We start from the raw sequence: 18,560 nt of genomic DNA, 5'->3' as shown, positions 1-18,560 counted from the left end.
CAGATATACAGGAGATCTTCGTGATAAGGTACAGGAAATTTCCAAGGAGATTACTGGGCTGGCTAGACTATTCTCCTTGGAAGCATTGTCTTATGAATGTAAAGCTCAGAATTTTTAGAGAATTGACAAGATAGATCAGATCCTTTTAGTGTTAAAGCTGAGATTCTTCCGCCACCGCCCTCAACCAGCTTCCTCTCTATCGCAGAAGAGTGGGTAGTTTTCCTGGAGCTTTCAAGAGTGTAAATATACAAAATTAGACCACCAGACTCAGCACGGTGTGTCTGATGTACTGAGGGCATACATTGGGTTACTGGTTACCTGTCTTTCATCCACTTTACCGCAGGAGAAGGGTCCCCAACAGCTTTACAAGGCAAGGCAATATCTTTCATCCATGGAGTAGTCACTGTGCCACTGAAGGTCAGGATCCGTGCGGGAGCTGAACCACCAAGCAGAGCAGAAGCCCAGTAACTACACAGAGTCATCTACACAGAGGCCAAGGTGACCCTCCCCAAGCCAGCAACACCCCAGAAAGGAGAGTGTATCTCTGCCAATCAATGTCACACCTGTCAACACTATTCTTGGTATCAGAGTGCGTCTAAGGGATGTTCATTGTATGAACGTACAAACTGCCGAAAACCCCTATTGTAGCATTTTATCCCCTTGTATTGACTAAACCACAAGGACCCCAAATTAAATACTTGGGGCTTCATAAGCCCAGCAGCTCCAAGATGTGCTTTCTATGAGCCCAGTTATTTTTCAAAGCACTTATTAAGCAATTTCTCTCAACACCCAAAACTGCACATTAAAACATACTCGTAATATCTGAGAGAATAGACAAAACAAAACATAAAGTCCCAAGACGGGAAGAAGTAAAACCGTAATGACTTCTATTTATCAATTTTGTGGTACTTTCCCGACTTTATTATATCAGCTTGATCTTCAGCACAAACGTTAAGGAAAACAAACATTTCCGGACTGGCCTCTCTTGAAGAGCCACCGTTTGCTTGGGGCAGTGATTCAGATGCTGGAACAGGGGCATCTCCCCATGGGCCCTGGTACAATCCCAAAGTGGCTGCAGGGCCCAGGAAGTGGAGAGGAAAAAGCCCAGGGCAGCCCCATGTCAGCATGGGCCTCCTTGGAGACCAGAGGGGCCCTGTACTGACAGGCTCCTAGTGCTACTTTCTTGAGTGAGACACAGAAGCTGACAGAGACGCCAAGATACGAGTCCTCCAGAGGTTGAATGACGTGCCCGGCCTTTGCCTTTCACTGGGACACTGCTTTGTGGGCCACTCTCTAGAAGCTCAGCCCATCTGGATGCACAGACAAGGAGCCCACCGGTGGAAGGCAGCTCCAATCTGATGATGGACCCATAAAGATGGGACCAGTGTTGGCACGCCTGCACCATTTTGGGCTTGAGGGTTGAGACTGGCCAGCAGATGTGAGGAGAAGACCTCTCAGGAGAGTGCTGGAATGCCAGGAAAGGTAGAGTTCCCAGAGCCAACTCATGAGAAGTCATCTGGTCTAGAGCACAAAGCTTTCATCACTGAGGTCTGCCAGACAGCTCTGACTTTTGTTGTTAGAGCAAAAGCCACCCATGTGTCTGAAGCAACGTTCCCTGCCTGCAGGGGAAGCTGCAGCTCTTCCTCCTTAGAGAAGGGTCTTCGGAGGTGGCTCACAGATGGCACCCTTCACCTGGAAATGGAGTATTCCAGGGCAGAGCCCGCTTTATCACTTACTGACCTTTCTGATTTTCTATCACAGTAACAAAAATATCCCGGGCAGGTAGCATCGGATTTCTGACATTGGAAGTTTGGCATTTTCCCTTTCAAACCCTTCAGACCGTCCTTTTATGATGAGGAATATCCTTGCAGCAAAATGGGGGTGATTAGGGAAACCCAGCTAGAGTTGGGGGGCTTTCAAGCTTTCGAACAGCCCCTCCCCCTGTAAGAAATATATTTGACATTGAATCCCAGAAGCTGCACACCTAATATGTGTGTAAATGAAAACACAGGTACGTAGAAAAGTTCTACACCTTCATGCTTACTGTGTATGATGTATTCTGATATATTCTACTTTCTTTTCAAGCCTAGCTAGTCTAGCCCATTTGACTCTATTCCATTTTAGTTCTTTAATATGCTGGCTGTAACGCCTCAAATTAATTCCAGGACTTATGAGTGATTTTCCACTAGGCTTTTGAACAACACTGGCTAAAACCACTTCATCTTCAAGCCCAGCACACCCGCTTTCTAGAATTAATGTCCGTTTGTGGAAGTTGGAATTCACAGGATCCTACTCTGAAATTCTAAGACTAAGCAGACTGGAGCGGGTGAGAGAATTACCTAGCATCTTTGCTAAAAATACAGATTCCTACTCTGGCTCTGTGATTCGGCAGATCTTGGGTGGGCTCCGGGGGTCTGTCTTTGAACAAGCACCTCAGGTGATTCTGATGAGAAACCGTAGCCCACTAGCAACCTGGACACCCCTCCCAGCTCCTGTGCTGCTCCAGCCATGGGCCATGTGCTCTGGGTCTGCCCCCCACACCCCTCCCCCGGTCCTGGGCTCCTTCCCAGGATGCCGTTCCCCCAGGACTGGATGTGTGGTTTCATTCTGCTGCTCCCTCCACCAAAGCAGCAGCCCTCTTCCTGAACTTTACCCTGGATTTTTGGACCCCCCAGATCTGCCACTGCTGCCAGCCTGCCTTTATCTTCCGACAACTGCAAAACAAGCGGCACTCGCTTCCTCAGCCTGTCCAGCTTGGACATTTCGGCCATTATGGTTTATGCTTCGCCAGGGTCTGGGGCTCCTGGGTGGTGCCTGCCAGCTGGACGTCTGCTCCACCCCGGAGGTGTTCCCTAGCTCAGCCCCTTTCTGGAAAACCCATGGAGATCAACCCTAACTCTGGGTGAACCCCAGTTAAGCATGAGAAGCTGAACATTTCTGGAGAAATCCACGTACCCGGGAACCTGGGAACCCCCCGTCGATTTACAGTCACCAACCTCACCTGGCCTCTCCACTCTCCCAGCCAGTGTCAGTTTCGTTAGTAAGTTTCCTCCCGCTTCTCTGCAACGATGACTTCCTGTTGTCCCTTCTTTTCTCAAACCTCTGGTCCTACCTTCACAGCCCCAAACTGCCTGATACTTGATACAGAAACTGGAAGACCCCAGCCGGGAGCTTCGCATTTCCTGCCACTGGATCTCGAAACCCCCTTGTGTTTCCTTCTCCAAAGCTCATCCCGCGGCCGTCAGCTCCTTATCTTGTATTACCCGCCCCTCTCTGTCCACAGAGCCTTCCCACAGCCACACGGCGTGCTCTGCAGCTGACACGGTAAACCTCAGAAACCAGAGCTTTGCCTGGGGTGAGACCCTGCCCTCGCTCCCGCTTCTCCTTCCTGTCACTTCCTCCTGGTGATGTACGTTTAGAGAATGTTCTGCTCAGTCCCTCTGCTGCCCCACCTCCCATCCACTTTCTCCTGTCACCCGGTCCTCGAGCCCCACCACAAATGCTCTCAAATGCTCTCTGGAAGGTCCCTGAGGTCCCCCGCATGGCCAAACCCAAGGGCACTGCCAGTCTTGCTTCCCTTGGTCTCCCGGCAGCAGCATCTCTGCCGAATTCCCGACGTCGCCCTCCTGGTCCTGCCCCTGCCTGTCTGGCCTGACACCCTTTTCTTTGCCAGCTCCCGGGCCTCTCCCTCCCCAGTGCAAGCCGACATGTGCTTCCAGCTACCCCTGGACCTGACTCTCCGCCTCCCTCTGTGGTCCAGGTGGGCTCTCTCCAGCCCAGGTGTGAGGGGTGCCTGGGTGCCAACCCCACTCCTTCTCTGCCTCCTGCCAGATGTCTCTGAAGAGTCAGGACTTGCCCAACAGCACAGAATCTCCAAGTGGATGGCTCTCAGTCACATCAGACTGAATGTGTCCAAAATGTCCCCACATCCTTTCACCTGCCTCACAAACCCCTTCCTCCACGGTCATCCTCTCCAGTACATGACACCACCACCTACAACAACGCGCGCTAGATTTGCTTGTTCGTTCCAGCTCTCCCCCTGTCCCCCGCATATCGTCCACTGAGTCCCATCACTTCTACACCCAGGACACACCTTTCAGGCCCCTCTGCTACCACGCTAGCCCAGGCCACACTGCCTGACTGCTCGGGCTCCTGTCTGGCCTCCTGTATTTCCCACCTTTACCTCCCTGTGATCCACTCAGGATATAGACATCAGCATGGTCTTCAAACACACCTGCCATTAGGTGTCACGAGTACACCTACTGATGTAAGATGTCAGTGATGGAGAAACCTGACGTGAAGTGCACAACTCTATTTACTAGCATCACAATTTCTCCATAAACCTAAAGCTGTTCTAAGAAGAAATCTTAATCCACGTGCACACACAAAGATAGGATCACGTCCCTCCTCTGGCTAAGACTCCACAGTGTCTTTCCATTTTGCTTAGAGTAGAATCTGAAATCCTTAACACAGCCTTGAAGGCCCAGCCTGGCCAGGCCTTTGCCTTCCCCCCGGCTCTCCTGAGACCACTGCCCCCTCCCCAGACCCACGGGTCCAGCATCCAGACCTCCGACACACGTAACTCTTCCTAGGCTGGAGGCCTTCGAACACTGGGACGCATCTTCTTACCTTGTCATGTAACTGCGTTTACTCGTCCTTGTGTGGCCAAGGCTCTAAGTGGGGTCTGTTCCAAAGCGGGTTCTCTGAAGCATTTATTGACGTTTGCAATTATACATGTATATTTGTGATGCTTTGTTTACTGTGTCCCCACCCGATTTTGAGCTCCATGAGGGCAGAGAGTAAACACGTGTGTTGTATATAATCCTTAGAAGAGACTCCTGTGTGCTCACCACACCCTGTTTCCTTTTCATTCTGGACATTCAGACTGGCTTCATCTCCAAGCTCTGCTCTGAAATTAGGTGCGACCCATGTTTCATTCTATACAATGGAATATGGGTAAAAATGAAGTAAACACGTCCACATCTGGCCCGTGAAAACCTTCTTTATGAGACTCCATGCTCTCTTTCTCCATCTACATGGCTGGAAATAAAGGACCCAGGATCTCAAATCACAAGGTGGAAGAGGCCAGGATCCCTGAGCCACCATGTGGAATGAGCCACCCAGGAAAGCCACCCAGTCCAGAAACATCTGTTTTGGTCTGGGTTATCAGGTTAAGCCACTGACACTTACAGGATTTTTTGCTACAGCAGTCAGGCTCCCTTGACAAAATCATCCCTGTATTGCTAGCATAATGCCTGACATACAATAAGCGCTCAAAATGATTTATTAAATGACCAAATGACACTTAATATCCCCAGACAAGTCCTATTCCCGTGGAAGTAGCCACTTTAGAGTTGTTTCCCCTCTGAGTATGGCACATCCTCTACCTTAGCCAAGCCATTCCTGGCTGGGTCTGGAGACGTAACATTGAATGAACAAGAGTACAGAAGAGGTGAGGCTATCTCTAGCCCTACATCTTATGTTGCATTTCTTTGTTTTAAATCCCACAGCCCTGATGCCCTTTGATAATCACTGTTTTCTAAGTGTTAGAAAGTGTATGTTGGGGGTAGCTGGATATTATGATCAAAGAGTACAAGAGACAAAAAAAATCCACCATTTATATTCCTTACCAACAATACACTTATTTCCTATTTGAATGTATGTTCAAAATGTGACACCACTCTCTCTTTCCTTCACCACTTTATTCTGCCTCTTTCTTAGCTGTCACATTACCAGCATGTTTTCAAGCACTCTTAGAGGGCAAGTTGGAATCTTGGAATGTTTATTTTCTCTTTCAGGCACCTAGAAGCCTTATGAGTAATAAACTGCCAATGTGGTGTATTCCCAAACCCAGGACAACTCCTATCGGCCTGGAATTGTGAGGTAAATGCATTTATTCATGACAAGGGCGAATTTAGGGGGACTTTAACCGCCACATGGTAGCAAGTACCAGAAGTAGAATAAGTGGAATAATTCTGTGTCTATACGTGCTTTTTAGGGCCAGATTTAACATCTCCATGTGAAGATACTATATTCACTTTTAGGAACTTTTTCTTCCTAAAACAAACTTCCTTTTGTTACTTAAGGTCTTTGTATACAGCATTCCATCAATAGAAGAAGAACTAATGATTTTCTTATATTCGTAAGGTTCTAAATTCCATAGACCAAAAAATAGACATTTCTCTTTAAGAAGCACGAGACCTGATTTTGAAGATACTAGAACTTGCTTGGGAAGCTGTTATGCAGTGATTTTCACCTACCCAAAGGGGTGAATGGGGGCTCTTTTTCCTAATTTCCCTCAAGGCACTGGAAGTTATAAAGCCATTCATCCTTAGGAGGATGCTTTCCTGATTTGCACAAAAGCCCAGTGCCAGCTAGCAGCAAATCTATTTCTTGGGCTGAAATGTGATAACACATGGTATTCTGGTTTACTTGATCTTTAGGGCATTTTAAGCTTTATTTCAGAGAGAATAGAGACAAAACCAGTTGAATAGGGCTTCCCTGGTGGCGCAGTGGTTGAGAGTCCGCCTGCCGATGCAGGGGATGCGGGTTCGTGCCCCGGTCCAGGAGGATCCCACATGCCGCGGGGCGGCTGGGCCCGTGGGCCATGGCCACTGGGCCTGTGCATCCGGAGCCTGTGCTCCACGACGGGAGAGGCCACAACAGTGAGAGGCCTGCGTACCGCAAAAAAAAAAAACAAAAAAAAAAACCAGTTGAATAGTCGTAGGCGATGAGGCCCATACCATAATGGGTGGCATACCTTTAGCTACTGGCTCCACTGTGATGATTTCACTGCTGTTGCCTCTCCCGGCTGAGGTCACGGCCACCACCCAGACGCTGTACTGCCGATTCCGACTCAGGTTAGGAATTCTGTAGGAAAATGAGTCAGGAGAGGCTTCAAACTCGCTGATCACCTGTGAGAGGAGACATAAATGTTCCCACATTCAAGGAGGCCAATGGCACAAATGGATCTCCTAAAGGAATGCTTATTAACACATTATCTGTTATAAGAAACAAAAGCCACCTCTCATCCCTCTCTAAAAGGCTGGATCTGCAACATCTACATAGTCTGAATTTGTCTATGCAGCAGCTATGACAGCCACCAACGAGTAATTTAACCCTTTACATTATGGGTCACGGCACGGCTGTTTTCCGCTGGGATGGAATAACAAGAACCAGATGGACCATTCTACCCGAGACAACCAAAGAACACACAAAATATAGGAACAACCTTAAAGGCATTGCACATCAGGTTAATGAAGGAGAGTGATCATCTCCCTGAAATATGGGAAATAAATGAGGTGAGGCCAACAGTTGCAGGGTTGCTACATTTTTGTGAGAGTTGCCAGGCCATGGCACAGAGAAGGGAATCCAGGAAGAGTCCAGCAGCCTCCCTGAGTCAAGGAGACAGAGCTGAGAGCCTGGAAGGGGGCTGGAGTCCCCAAGACAGAGCACCGGGAAGACAGCTACATGGAGAATCTGAAGAGGGTCCCACTGGGTCTTCAGCTGAGCAGATGTGTGCATGAGGAGAAACTATCTGAGGCCAGGGAAAGAACCACCTGAAAGGATTGGACGTTCCGGTGCTCAGCTTTCACGCAGGGCTGGGAATAGTGCCTTCTCCCACCAGCCAGACTGGAAGCCCTCGAGATCCATGGAACCATTGGACATAGTGCCTAAGCGTCTTACCTTGGTGGTGGGGAATAATTAGCCCTAGACTGAACACCATACTGGTATCGCCTAACAAATATTAAACGCAAGATTCATAAAGATCAAACTGTCATCAAGGAACTGAACTGCATCTAAGAATAAAAGTCAAAAATTTTACAGGAATAAAAATATCCAGTACCCTGTAAGGTAAAAGTCACAATGTTTGGCATTCAATAAAAATTTTCTAGATATGAGTAATCCAACTATCTAGCAACTTGTGAACAGATAAAATGTGTTGCATCCATACAATGGAGGATTATTCAGCAATAGAAAAAACGAAGTACCAATACATGCTTAACTTGGATGGGTCTTGAAAACATTATACTAAGTGAAAGAAGCCAATCACAAGAAAATATACATTTATGGTTACCTTGTATGAAATGTCCAGAATAGGCAAATCCACAGAGGCAGAAAGTAGATTAGTGGTTGCCAGGGGCAGGGTGGGAGAGAGGAGGAACGGGGATAGATTGCTATTGCGTATGGGTTTTTCTGGGGGGGATTATGAATGTTCTAAAATTAGATAATGATGGGGATCGTGCAACTCTCTGAATATTCTAAAAGCCACTGAATTGTATACTCTCAAAGCATGAATTTCATGGTATGTGAATTATAACTCATAAAAGCTATTATAATGGATGGAGCTAGAGATTATCATACTAAGTGTAGTAAGTCAGAAAGAGAAAGACAAACACCATATGATTGATATCATATGTGGAATCTAAAAATAGGACACATGTGAACTTATCTATGAAACAGACTCACAGACATAGAGAACAGATTTGGTGGCTGCCAAGGGAGAGGGGCGTGGGGGAGGGATGGATTGGGAGTTGGGGATTAGCAGATACAAGCTAGTATATATAGAATGGATAAACGAAAAGGGAACTATATTCAATATCCTGTGATAAACCATAATGGAAAAGAATATGAAAAATAATATATATATGTATAACTGAATCACTTTGCTGTACAGCAGAAATTAACACCTTTTTTAACATCTTTATTGGAGAATAATTGCTTTACACTGTTGTGTTAGTTCCTGTTGTATAACAAAATGAATCAGCTATACGTATACATATATCCCCATATCCCCTCCCTCTTGCGTCTCCCTCCCACCCTCCCTGTCCCACCCCTCTAGGTGGACACAAAGCACCGAGTTGATCTCCCTGTGCTATGTGGCTGCTTCCCACTAGCTATCTCTTTTACATTTGGTAGTGTATATATGTCCATGCCACTCTCTCACTCCGTCCCAGCTTACCCTTCCCCCCCTTCCCCCCATCCCCGTGTCCTCAAGTCCATTCTCTATGTCTGCGTCTTTATTCCTCCCTGCCCCTAGGTTCTTCAGAACCTTTTTTTTTTAGATTCCATATATATGTTAGCATATGGTATTTGTTTTTCTCTTTCTGACTTACTTCACTCTGTACTACCATATGACCCAGCAAACACAACACTTTAAATCAACTATACTTCAATAAAATAAATTTTTAAAAAGCTGCTATAAAAAATCCCACAAGGATGATTATAATTTTTGTGAATTTCTGTTTGAATAATAATAATAGTAATAATAATAATAATAAATCCCACAAGGACTCAGAGGCAAAAAAAAAAAAAAATCCAGAAATGCAAAGAAACAAATAAGAAAAAAGGACTCGTGAAGAAAATAAAATTTAATCAATCAAAATTGACCCATAGGTCTTCCCTGGTGGCGCAGTGGTTGAGAGTCCGCCTGCCGATGCAGGGGATGCGGGTTCGTGCCCCGGTCCAGGAAGATCCCACATGCCGCGGAGTGGCTGGGCCCGTGAGCCATGCCGCTGAGCCTGCGTGTCTGGAGCCTGTGCTCTGCAACAGGAGACGCCACAGCAGTGAGAGGCCCACGTACCACACACACAAAAAAAAAAAAAATTGACCCATAATTGACACAGATATTAGATTTAGCAGACAAGGGCATTAAAACTGTTATTATAATTGTATTATAACCAGATATTAAAAAATCTAAATAGATACATGAATGATATAAAAAGACCCAAGTCAAACTTGAGATGAAATTACAATATGTGAGATGAAAAATACACTGGAGTAGATTATTAGCAGATGAGATCTTGCAGGAAAAAAAAAAGGTTAGTGAACTTGAAGATATATTAATAGGTGGAACACAGAGATAAAAGAGAATACAAAATTTAACACAGCATTCGTGAGCTATGGAACAACATCAAGCAGCTTAACATACATGTAATTGGAATCACTAAAAGAGGCAGGATAGAAAAAGCATTTGAAGAAATAGTGGCTGAAAATTTTCCAAATTTGATGAAAACTATAAACCCAGAAAACCAAAAATCTCAATAAAACCCAGCCACAAAAATATGAAGAAAACCACACCAAAGCACATCATAATCAAATTGCTCAAAACCAGTGATAGGGAGAAAATCTTAAAAGTAGCCAGAGAAAAGACATATTATATATGCAGGGACAAAATTAAAGATGTCACAGACTTCTTGTCAAAAACAATCCAAGTGCTATAGTCTGAATGTCCCCCCTAAATTCATATATTGAAACCACACTCCCAAGGTGTGGCTTTTGGGAGGTAAAGGGCATCCATGGGATCAGTGCTCTTATAAAAGAGGCCCAAGAGACCTCCCTTGCCCCCTTCTACCATGTAAGGATACAATGAGAAATCTGCAACCGGGAAGAGGGCTCTTACCTACCATGATGGCACCATAATCTCAGATTTCTAGCCTTCAGAACTGTGAGAAATAAGTCTCTGTTGCTTAAAAGCACCCCATCTATGGCATTTTTGTCATAACAGCCCAAGCTGACTAAGACACCAAGTAAGAAGGCAGTGGAACAACAGTTTTAAAGTTTTGAAAGAAAAAAGTCAACCTAGAATTCTATATTCAACAAACATATTTTAAAATGAAAGAGATTAAAAGACTTTTTCAAATATAGAAAAAGCTGAAAGAATTAATCAACAGCAGAGCCACACTACAAGAAATGCTACAGGAAGTTCTTCAGGCGGAAGAAAAATGACACCAGGTGGAAATATAAGCTCACACAAAGGAACGCAACATACCAGAAATGGTAACAATGTAAATAAATACATATGATTTTTTATTATTTACATCTCATTAAAAGATAATTGATAATTAAAAGATAATAAAAATGTAGTGTGGGGTTCATAAAATATATAAAAGTAAAATGTATGAAAACAATCGCACAAATGTTAGGAAGGGAAACAAAATGGAAGCATGGTATTGTAAGGCTCTCAAACTGTACGTGAAGTACATAATATCACTTGAATGCAGAATGAAAAGGGATATGCCTTAATCCCAAAGAAACCACTAAAGTTACAAAATAAGAGTAAAATAAAACTAATGAGACAACAGAAAATAAAATAGAATTATAAAAAATATTCAGTTGATCCAAAGAAGTCTAAAAAGGAGTAAACAGGAAACAAATAGGACAATAAACAAGTAGCAAGATTATAGATTTAAACCTACATCGATATACCTATAATTATTTTAAGTGTAAATGATCTAAAATCCTAATTAAAAACAGAGATTTTGAGACTGGATATAAAAGTAATACCTAACCATATGCTGCCAACAAGAAATGCTTTTCAAATATAAAAATACAAGCAGGTTAAAAATAAAAGGACAGAAAATCTATCCCAGGCTAACACCAATCAAAAGAAAGTTGCAATGGCTATATTAGTATCAGACAAAGTAGATTTATGGGCAGAGAATATTACCAGTGATAAAGAAAGTAATTTTATAATGATAAAGGGATCAATTCATCAAGAGGACACAGCAATCCTAAACATCTATGAACTTAATAACAAAATAGCAGTCCAGGCAGACAAACACAGAAATTAGTACTGAGAAACGGGGTGCTGCTGTAATAAATACCTAAAAATGTGGAAGTGGCTTTGAAATGGGTAGAGGCTGGAAGAGTTTTGAGGCTGAAGATAGAACAAGCTGAGATTGCCATGAAGTGTTCGCCAAAGGTGATTCTGGTGAGAGCTCAGAAAGAAAAGAGGAGAGCTGAGGGAAAAGCCTCAGTCTTCTTAGAGAATACGCAAATAATAATGAGAAGAATGCTGGTAGAAATGCGGATGGTAAAGGCCATTTTAGTGAGGTCTCAGATGGAAATCAGGAACATGTTATTGGACAATGGAGAAAAGGTAATCCTTGTTACAAAGTGGCAAAGAACCTGGCTGAATGGTGGTCATGTTCTAGTATTTTGTGGAAGGTAGAACCTGCAAGTGATGAAATTGGATGTTTAGCAGAGGAGATTTCTTAACAAAGTGTTGGTTCCTACTGACAGTGGTAGTAAATTTGAGAAGAGAGACATAAACTGAAGAAGGAATTGGTAAGCCAAAAGGAACTAGAACTTAAAGATTTGGAAAATTCTCAGCCTATCCATATTGTAGGGAAACTAAAGTCCAGAGTAAGTGACTCACTGAGGTCACTGTGCCAGACAAGGGTGAGCAGAGACTCAAGCTCAGGGCTTCTGATTCAAGTCCAATGCTGCTTCCTCACACCCCATGCTGCCAATTGCAAGCAATCAAACACGTGAAGAGCTTACTTTTACCCTTGTGAGCTGTAAAGTAAACCTTATGTAGGTCACGAGGCCGCATAAGCTGCAGCCCCAGCTCTGCAATTAAACAGGGGACACAAGTGTTAATATACCTCCTAATTGTCATAAAACCTATGCTCTCTCAACAAAAAATAATGTCAGAGAATTTCCCATTGTCAAATATTTAACATACAGATACCTAGTGCAGATGACTAAAGGGAGACTAGTGCTCAGATGTGCATACGTGCTAGGGTGCATCTGTGCATCTGTACTCCACTTGCCCCACTTTAGCCACCCAACCCCCATCCCCTTATGCACACCAGCCTGACTCCGCGATAGAAAATCATGGGGAACATTAATTCCTCTAGAAGTTCAGAGGGAGTTTGACTTGTTTCCTGGAAAACCAAGAAGACAATCCCAAGACTGTGTGTACTTGTGTTCTGTAATGTTCGAAGGCAATGTTGTTGCCAAATTAATTTTACAAAGCTTATGATGTGCAAATTATAACAATTGCGCTTACTGAACATTCAGCTTCAACAGAGCTTTAAAATATATTTACAAAATTTTCCATGAAGAGTGCAGAGTCCTTAGGTAAAGCTCAATCACTATCCGGTCTATAAGCTACAATTGGCCCTTATTTAGTTAGTTTTTACCTGAAACATACCTGAAAATTACCTGAAGCATAGCTAAAATCAATGATAAAACTATGATTTCTTATGCAACAATATCTGTTTCACCATTTACAGAGAAGACTGACCAAAAGTTGAAGTAAAAGAGGTTTATTTATAAAAACTTCCCCCAGTTGGAATGAACTTTCTCTAAGGATTAGGATAGAAAATTAGCGTCAAGCTATTCAGGGGTTCCTACTGGTTATTTGGGAAAATTGGTTGCACTGGTGCTGCCACTATGCTCCCCTGATGACTGCCATAAAATTGGGCACCAGTTTTTTGGTCTCAGTAGCAGGGCAAGCAGAAAATTGACTGAACAATTTAAATAATTGAAGAGTTGATTCGTTTTCTTTGTTATATATGTAACTGGATATTAAATGTGACTTTTCCTGTTATCATGAAGTTTTAGCAGTGTCCTTAAAAGGTGAGAATAGTCCCAAAGATGCCAGTACTTTCTTTCCTTACAAAAATGTGAGACCACCTATGCAGGGATTTCTGATTCTAATGTTCTGACCGTCACTTATCTCTGGGTCCCATAAGAAGCTGAGTCAAGAATAGGATATTTTTGTTGAGAGATGTCTGTGTACATTCCCACCTATGGGCGGTAGGGGCCTTTGAACTCACCGCAGAGATAGGTGAGTCACATTTGAGAAGGTTAAAGGCTAGCCCTGCTCACGAAAGGAGAGAAGGCTGTGCTAGGACTAGCTGTCACTTGCAGGTGCTTGGTTAAGGATGCTCACACGTGGACGCTGTAAGGGAGAGCAAGGCTAGCTGTCTCCAGAGGGATGCCCACAGGTATGAGATGTCTCCAATAAAGGGGGGTACTGAAAATTATATAATATTTGTTTTAAACAGCATTACTTATCCATAGATGGTGCAAAATTCAACCATTGCTAACAAATTCAAGAGGTGGCAACAGGTAAGAGAAAAAGAGCTAAATGGGAAAAAGGTTAATCAGAAACCCATTCAGGGTAGTGAAGCAAATCTATTTGTTTAAACTCTTCTCAATGCTCAGCCAAATATGTTGTTCTGGGAAAGAGGGAGGATGAGTATTACTTCCTTATGGAACATTTTCCTTAAAATTTTATATGATGTATAATAGCATTGATTATATTTACATTTCCTTAATTTTCTTTTTATTGGATACCAGATTTTCCAACACAAGGATTGAATCATGTTTAAACTGACTTGCCAATTTCTACCTGCATTCCATTGTATGATATTACCTCCCAAATACTGGGAATGCTCAGTGAGAGGGATTGATTTTATTTCCGGATTTTTCCTGATACTTCAGCTAGGCTGATCCTTCAAAGACTTTGAAGCATTAAATGAGCATGGAGGGATAGAATGGAAAATAGAATAGAAAATAACAAAGCAGAGCTACACTCTAAGGGCAACAAGATAGGAAATGGTAGTATAAAGAAACACAAACTCCCAGTGTAGTTTCTCAGGGATGAATGAATCAAATTTGTCAAAAGGAGAAATTTATGGGGAGGGGGAGAAAGACACTTTTCTCTATATTAAAGTATCTAAATATTTAATTTTCTTCTGGTAGATCTTTAACTCTCTAGTCTCATCATTTTCAGAGTCAGGACAGAGATATTAGCCATTCTAGAAGATTTTATTATTCCTACAATATGAATTAACCTTGAATGGATTACTATAGTTGGGCTAAACCTTTGTTTTAAGGGAAGGCTTGTGTTACTTCATGACCTGTGGGAATACAAAACCAAGCAACATGAAGAAAGCTCTGATGCCAGGTATCTGACTTGTGTATGCTTGGTTCTTGATGGGAAATTCTGCCCCACAGCTCCTTTCTAATTCTGGTCGGTGCCAGCATGATGGAGCAGACAGGGCATTTGTGGATTGGGGTGGCCAATATTCTGCGCCCATCATAAATTCCTGTTAGCCATTTGAGAAAAGGTTGTTCTTTCTCATCTAAAAAGTATTTAAACATATGCTGATTCTATCAGAACCCAGAGTTAACTGACATTGATTATTAATTAATCACTCCCAGTTGCAATCCTCCATGTGGCAGCCGAGTTATGTGTTTCTTGGTCCTTCAGAGATTGTTGAATAAGAAGAACAGGGCTGTTCTCTTTAGCTGGTGTCACGTAACAGGGACAGTCCATAGTTTTCTTGAGGGAAGACTTCAGTATTCTTTCAAGACACACACTTAAATTATAAAATGTGTAAGTAGTTTATCTATTGAGCTAAATATCGTGCTTCAAATCAAATGTTCATGGGTTTTTGCTCTGGGAGGTAGTTGGGGTATTATGCCAACACCATTGCACTGGAAGTGTGGAGGCTGACGTGATTAGAAATATGTGTACGATGAGGCTTGACAACAGGTACAGGACATCTGGGGCCAGCCATACAAGCTCGCTGGACTACAGATCTTTCCTTTGGGCTGTGCAGATGCTCTTAATACCATGCCTAGTAATAATAAAAGATCACAAATAGTTGCTGAGTTTGAATTCATAGACATTTATTGAATTCAATTCCATTGAATAGATTATAAGGTAAGTTTGCTCATCAAGGATGGAGATATAACCATGGTTTGGCAAATGGAGGAAAAATTAAAATAAGACAACTGACAAATTCCTACTAAAATCTAGAAATAAAATCACTTGAATTCCCTTCCTAAAACTATCCCTGTCATAGTCAAGGACATGAATTCACATTTGTAAAATGCCTAGGAAAATATATGGGAACTTCATGCATTTGTTTTAAAAAAAATTTATAGCAAGTTTTTACAAGGCTTCTGACATGCTTGCCTCCCTAAAATTGTACCCAGAGTGGAAAATACAGCTAACGATATTCACCTTTCAACACCCAAGCCAGAGAGCTCACATTTCCAGTGTTCTGCCTTTAGGTCTGGTGGGTGGAGTCATGCATTTCTGAGGAACTCAATAGTATCCTCCTCAAAATGATGTGAAGGTTGCTTAGGTTAGTCTTATCCTAGTGCTTTAATATCACCCCATGAAAAGGCGAGGAACAGCATCTTCCAGTCCTACTTTCACTCCAGAATTATTCTTGTCTTGGGATTCTGGTGTATTGTTTTTCCTTTCATGTCTAAGATACTTTTTAACCAGTAAATAAGATAAAATTAGCCACAATGAGCTACTTTAAATGCTTTTTAGTAATTTCTATAAAACTGGATGTTTACCCAATAGTGGCTGAATCCATTTTCAAATCTCTTACACTATTGAGCTGAACAGATGAACTTGTAAAGCCTTCTTTAATCCCCTCAATCAGGTGTTATATTTTCCCTTTGTTTATATGTCCCTTAGGGTCCTTATCATTATTGCCCTTTGGATTAGTCTCCATGTAATAGTTTTTTTCTCATTTCTTTTCTGTGGTCGATTTCTAGTTACATGCAGGTGTGGTCAGAAAAGATGTTTGAAATAATTCCCATATTCTTAAATATGTTGAGGCTTGCTTTGTGTCCTAGTATGGGGTCAATCCTAGAGTGCCCTTTGGATTATAATCTTGTATGTTCTTACCATCACTCCCCCATGGATGCTTCAGGCTCTCTGAGTGGGCCTTGCCTCACCCTCCGCCCTCCACTTATCCCCCAGGGATCCTAGGCTAGAACGTTGCAGGGTCGGGACCCACCAACCACTCTTTGGAATGGACTGAGGAAATGTCTGTTGTCTTAGTGACTTTAATAATGACCTATAATTTATTTGAGCACAACAGAAAAACACGTGTAGAGGATGACTATGGAGTTGCAGCCTGCTCAGATCAAATTATTCAGCATTTCTGATGGATATAAACAGAATTCCACTTTAAAAAATTCCAAGTAAGTTTTTAATGAAACACTAATTCTATCAAAGAAATATGGTACTTTAAAAAGTTTTAACATCTAATTATTAACATCCTATTTTTAAAAAAATTGAATGCTATGATTTCATAGATAGAATGTTCACAGCAGTGATTAAAAGAACCTCCAAAGCAGAATAAACAAAATGATAGTTCTTTTAATTATAGGGCAATGACTCTTTCAGAGCATATAAAATCTTTCTGTTTAGTGGCAGAGAAGTAGCCTCAATTACAAGAAGAATAAACAGTTAGCTGGATCAATTTAAGATTTACCTCTTTTTAAGATTTCTATGTATAATACATTTTGATCTGATTTCCATTTTATTTCATTATTTTCATCGCTAGAAGAAGATAATACAGCACAAAGATCTTCCTAACGAAATAGACTAAGATGGCCAGCTCTCATAGACATAATGGCATATTAAAGCTACTTGTTTTATCTTAGTCAATTTTGGTGGTTTCCTCTGTACTTTACCAAGATCACTCTATCGGCTATTATATAAATGGCTATGGGCTACTTAAAAAAGACTTCCAAACATAAAATATTTTAATTTGGGTCTCCCAAATATAAAAATTATTGTTATAATGTTCTGCAAGTGAATTAAAGTGATATGCAGAAAAGGCATGAAAGAAACTAGTTTCTCCATGCTACTGTTTAGAATCAGGGCATTGTCCCAATAGACAGACTGACATTACAGGATCCTTATATTTCCCACTCTCTTTCAAACAAAATCACCTCCATTTAGTACAGTTTTGTCTTATCCTTTCCCTGTTGTCATACCATCTGCCATACAAATGATCTCTCTGTAAAAAGGCTTTATTAATTTAACTTGATTGCTATCAGCTATTCAACAAATTTTGCACAAAAGAACTGGTTTAGCATTTCATAACTTCTCACAATATAAGAAAGAAATTGTGAGAAAGGCTGTTCTAGGTAATAAATGTAATAGAGGTATAATATATAGTTTTGGAAAAAAAATAGCCATTCTTAATTCTTAATTGAAAACGATCTGAAGCCATTTATTTCCTTAAATAGTACCCCATGTCTGTATCAGACCAAGTCAAAAAGATGATATGTTTTCAAGGCTGGAATCTTTCAAAAACTCCAAAAGCTAGTTGATCAAAAGGGCATCTTCATCTGTGGCTACTTTGGAAGCAGTAAGAAGCAGTGGAGAAGTTTACAATGCTGTCTAGTCTGAATGAATGGCAGTTCAAAGCCAGAATGTATATTGGCAATTTATCTGCAAAATTGGACAGGCAATCTTGTGAGACTGGGCTTGAAGAGTGATTTTTAGGGCTTGTTTCTGTACAGAAATTCCATTTGAATAAATGATTCTGCTTCCCTTTGTTCAATAAAGTCCAAAATCGGGCTCAGGATTTTAAAGGCCAAGCTTTCTCCCAACCTTAGCATAGGGGTCACCTGCATTTTGACCTATTATAGCAACTGGACAGCTTCACTTTATGCCCAATGATACTGAAGCACCACAGATGATGATTTAAAAAAAATTAAAATATGGACTTAACAGAAATATTGAGCAGTTATTGGCTGGTTCATTGAGGATAGATAAAGAACTAGATTATTGTTCTTCATCTTTTTAAAGAACTAGATTATACAAGATAGCATGTACTTCCCCTCACTCCCCCAAAGAGTTGGAGTCTAATAAATATATGTAAATTGCAGCACAAAAAATTTAAAGCAGATTTAGAACATATTTCATCAGAACTGGCCATGAAATACTGAGATATTTCTAAGGAAGCTCAAGAATATATTGATACTTCCCCAGAAATTTT

The 18,560-nt window shown here is 41.8% G+C and overlaps 1 protein-coding gene across 1 annotated transcript in view; it reads right to left on the bottom strand.

Annotated features, from left to right (window-relative positions):
- DSCAM (DS cell adhesion molecule) overlaps positions 1-18,560 on the bottom strand; it is a 744,700-nt gene that overhangs the window by 62,217 nt on the left and 663,923 nt on the right. The window contains exons 23-24 of the mRNA XM_029214644.1: positions 6,761-6,914; positions 319-436 (exon numbers count right to left, since the gene is read on the bottom strand). Of these exons, the coding sequence (XP_029070477.1) occupies positions 319-436; positions 6,761-6,914 (272 nt within the window). The remainder of the gene's footprint in view (positions 1-318; positions 437-6,760; positions 6,915-18,560) is intronic.

This window comes from Monodon monoceros, unplaced genomic scaffold (assembly GCF_005190385.1).
Source record: "Monodon monoceros isolate NGI ecotype Baffin Bay Population unplaced genomic scaffold, NGI_Narwhal_1 Super_Scaffold_11, whole genome shotgun sequence".
Lineage (NCBI taxonomy): Eukaryota > Metazoa > Chordata > Mammalia > Artiodactyla > Monodontidae > Monodon > Monodon monoceros.
This window is presented reverse-complemented; position numbering and strand designations above follow the sequence as displayed.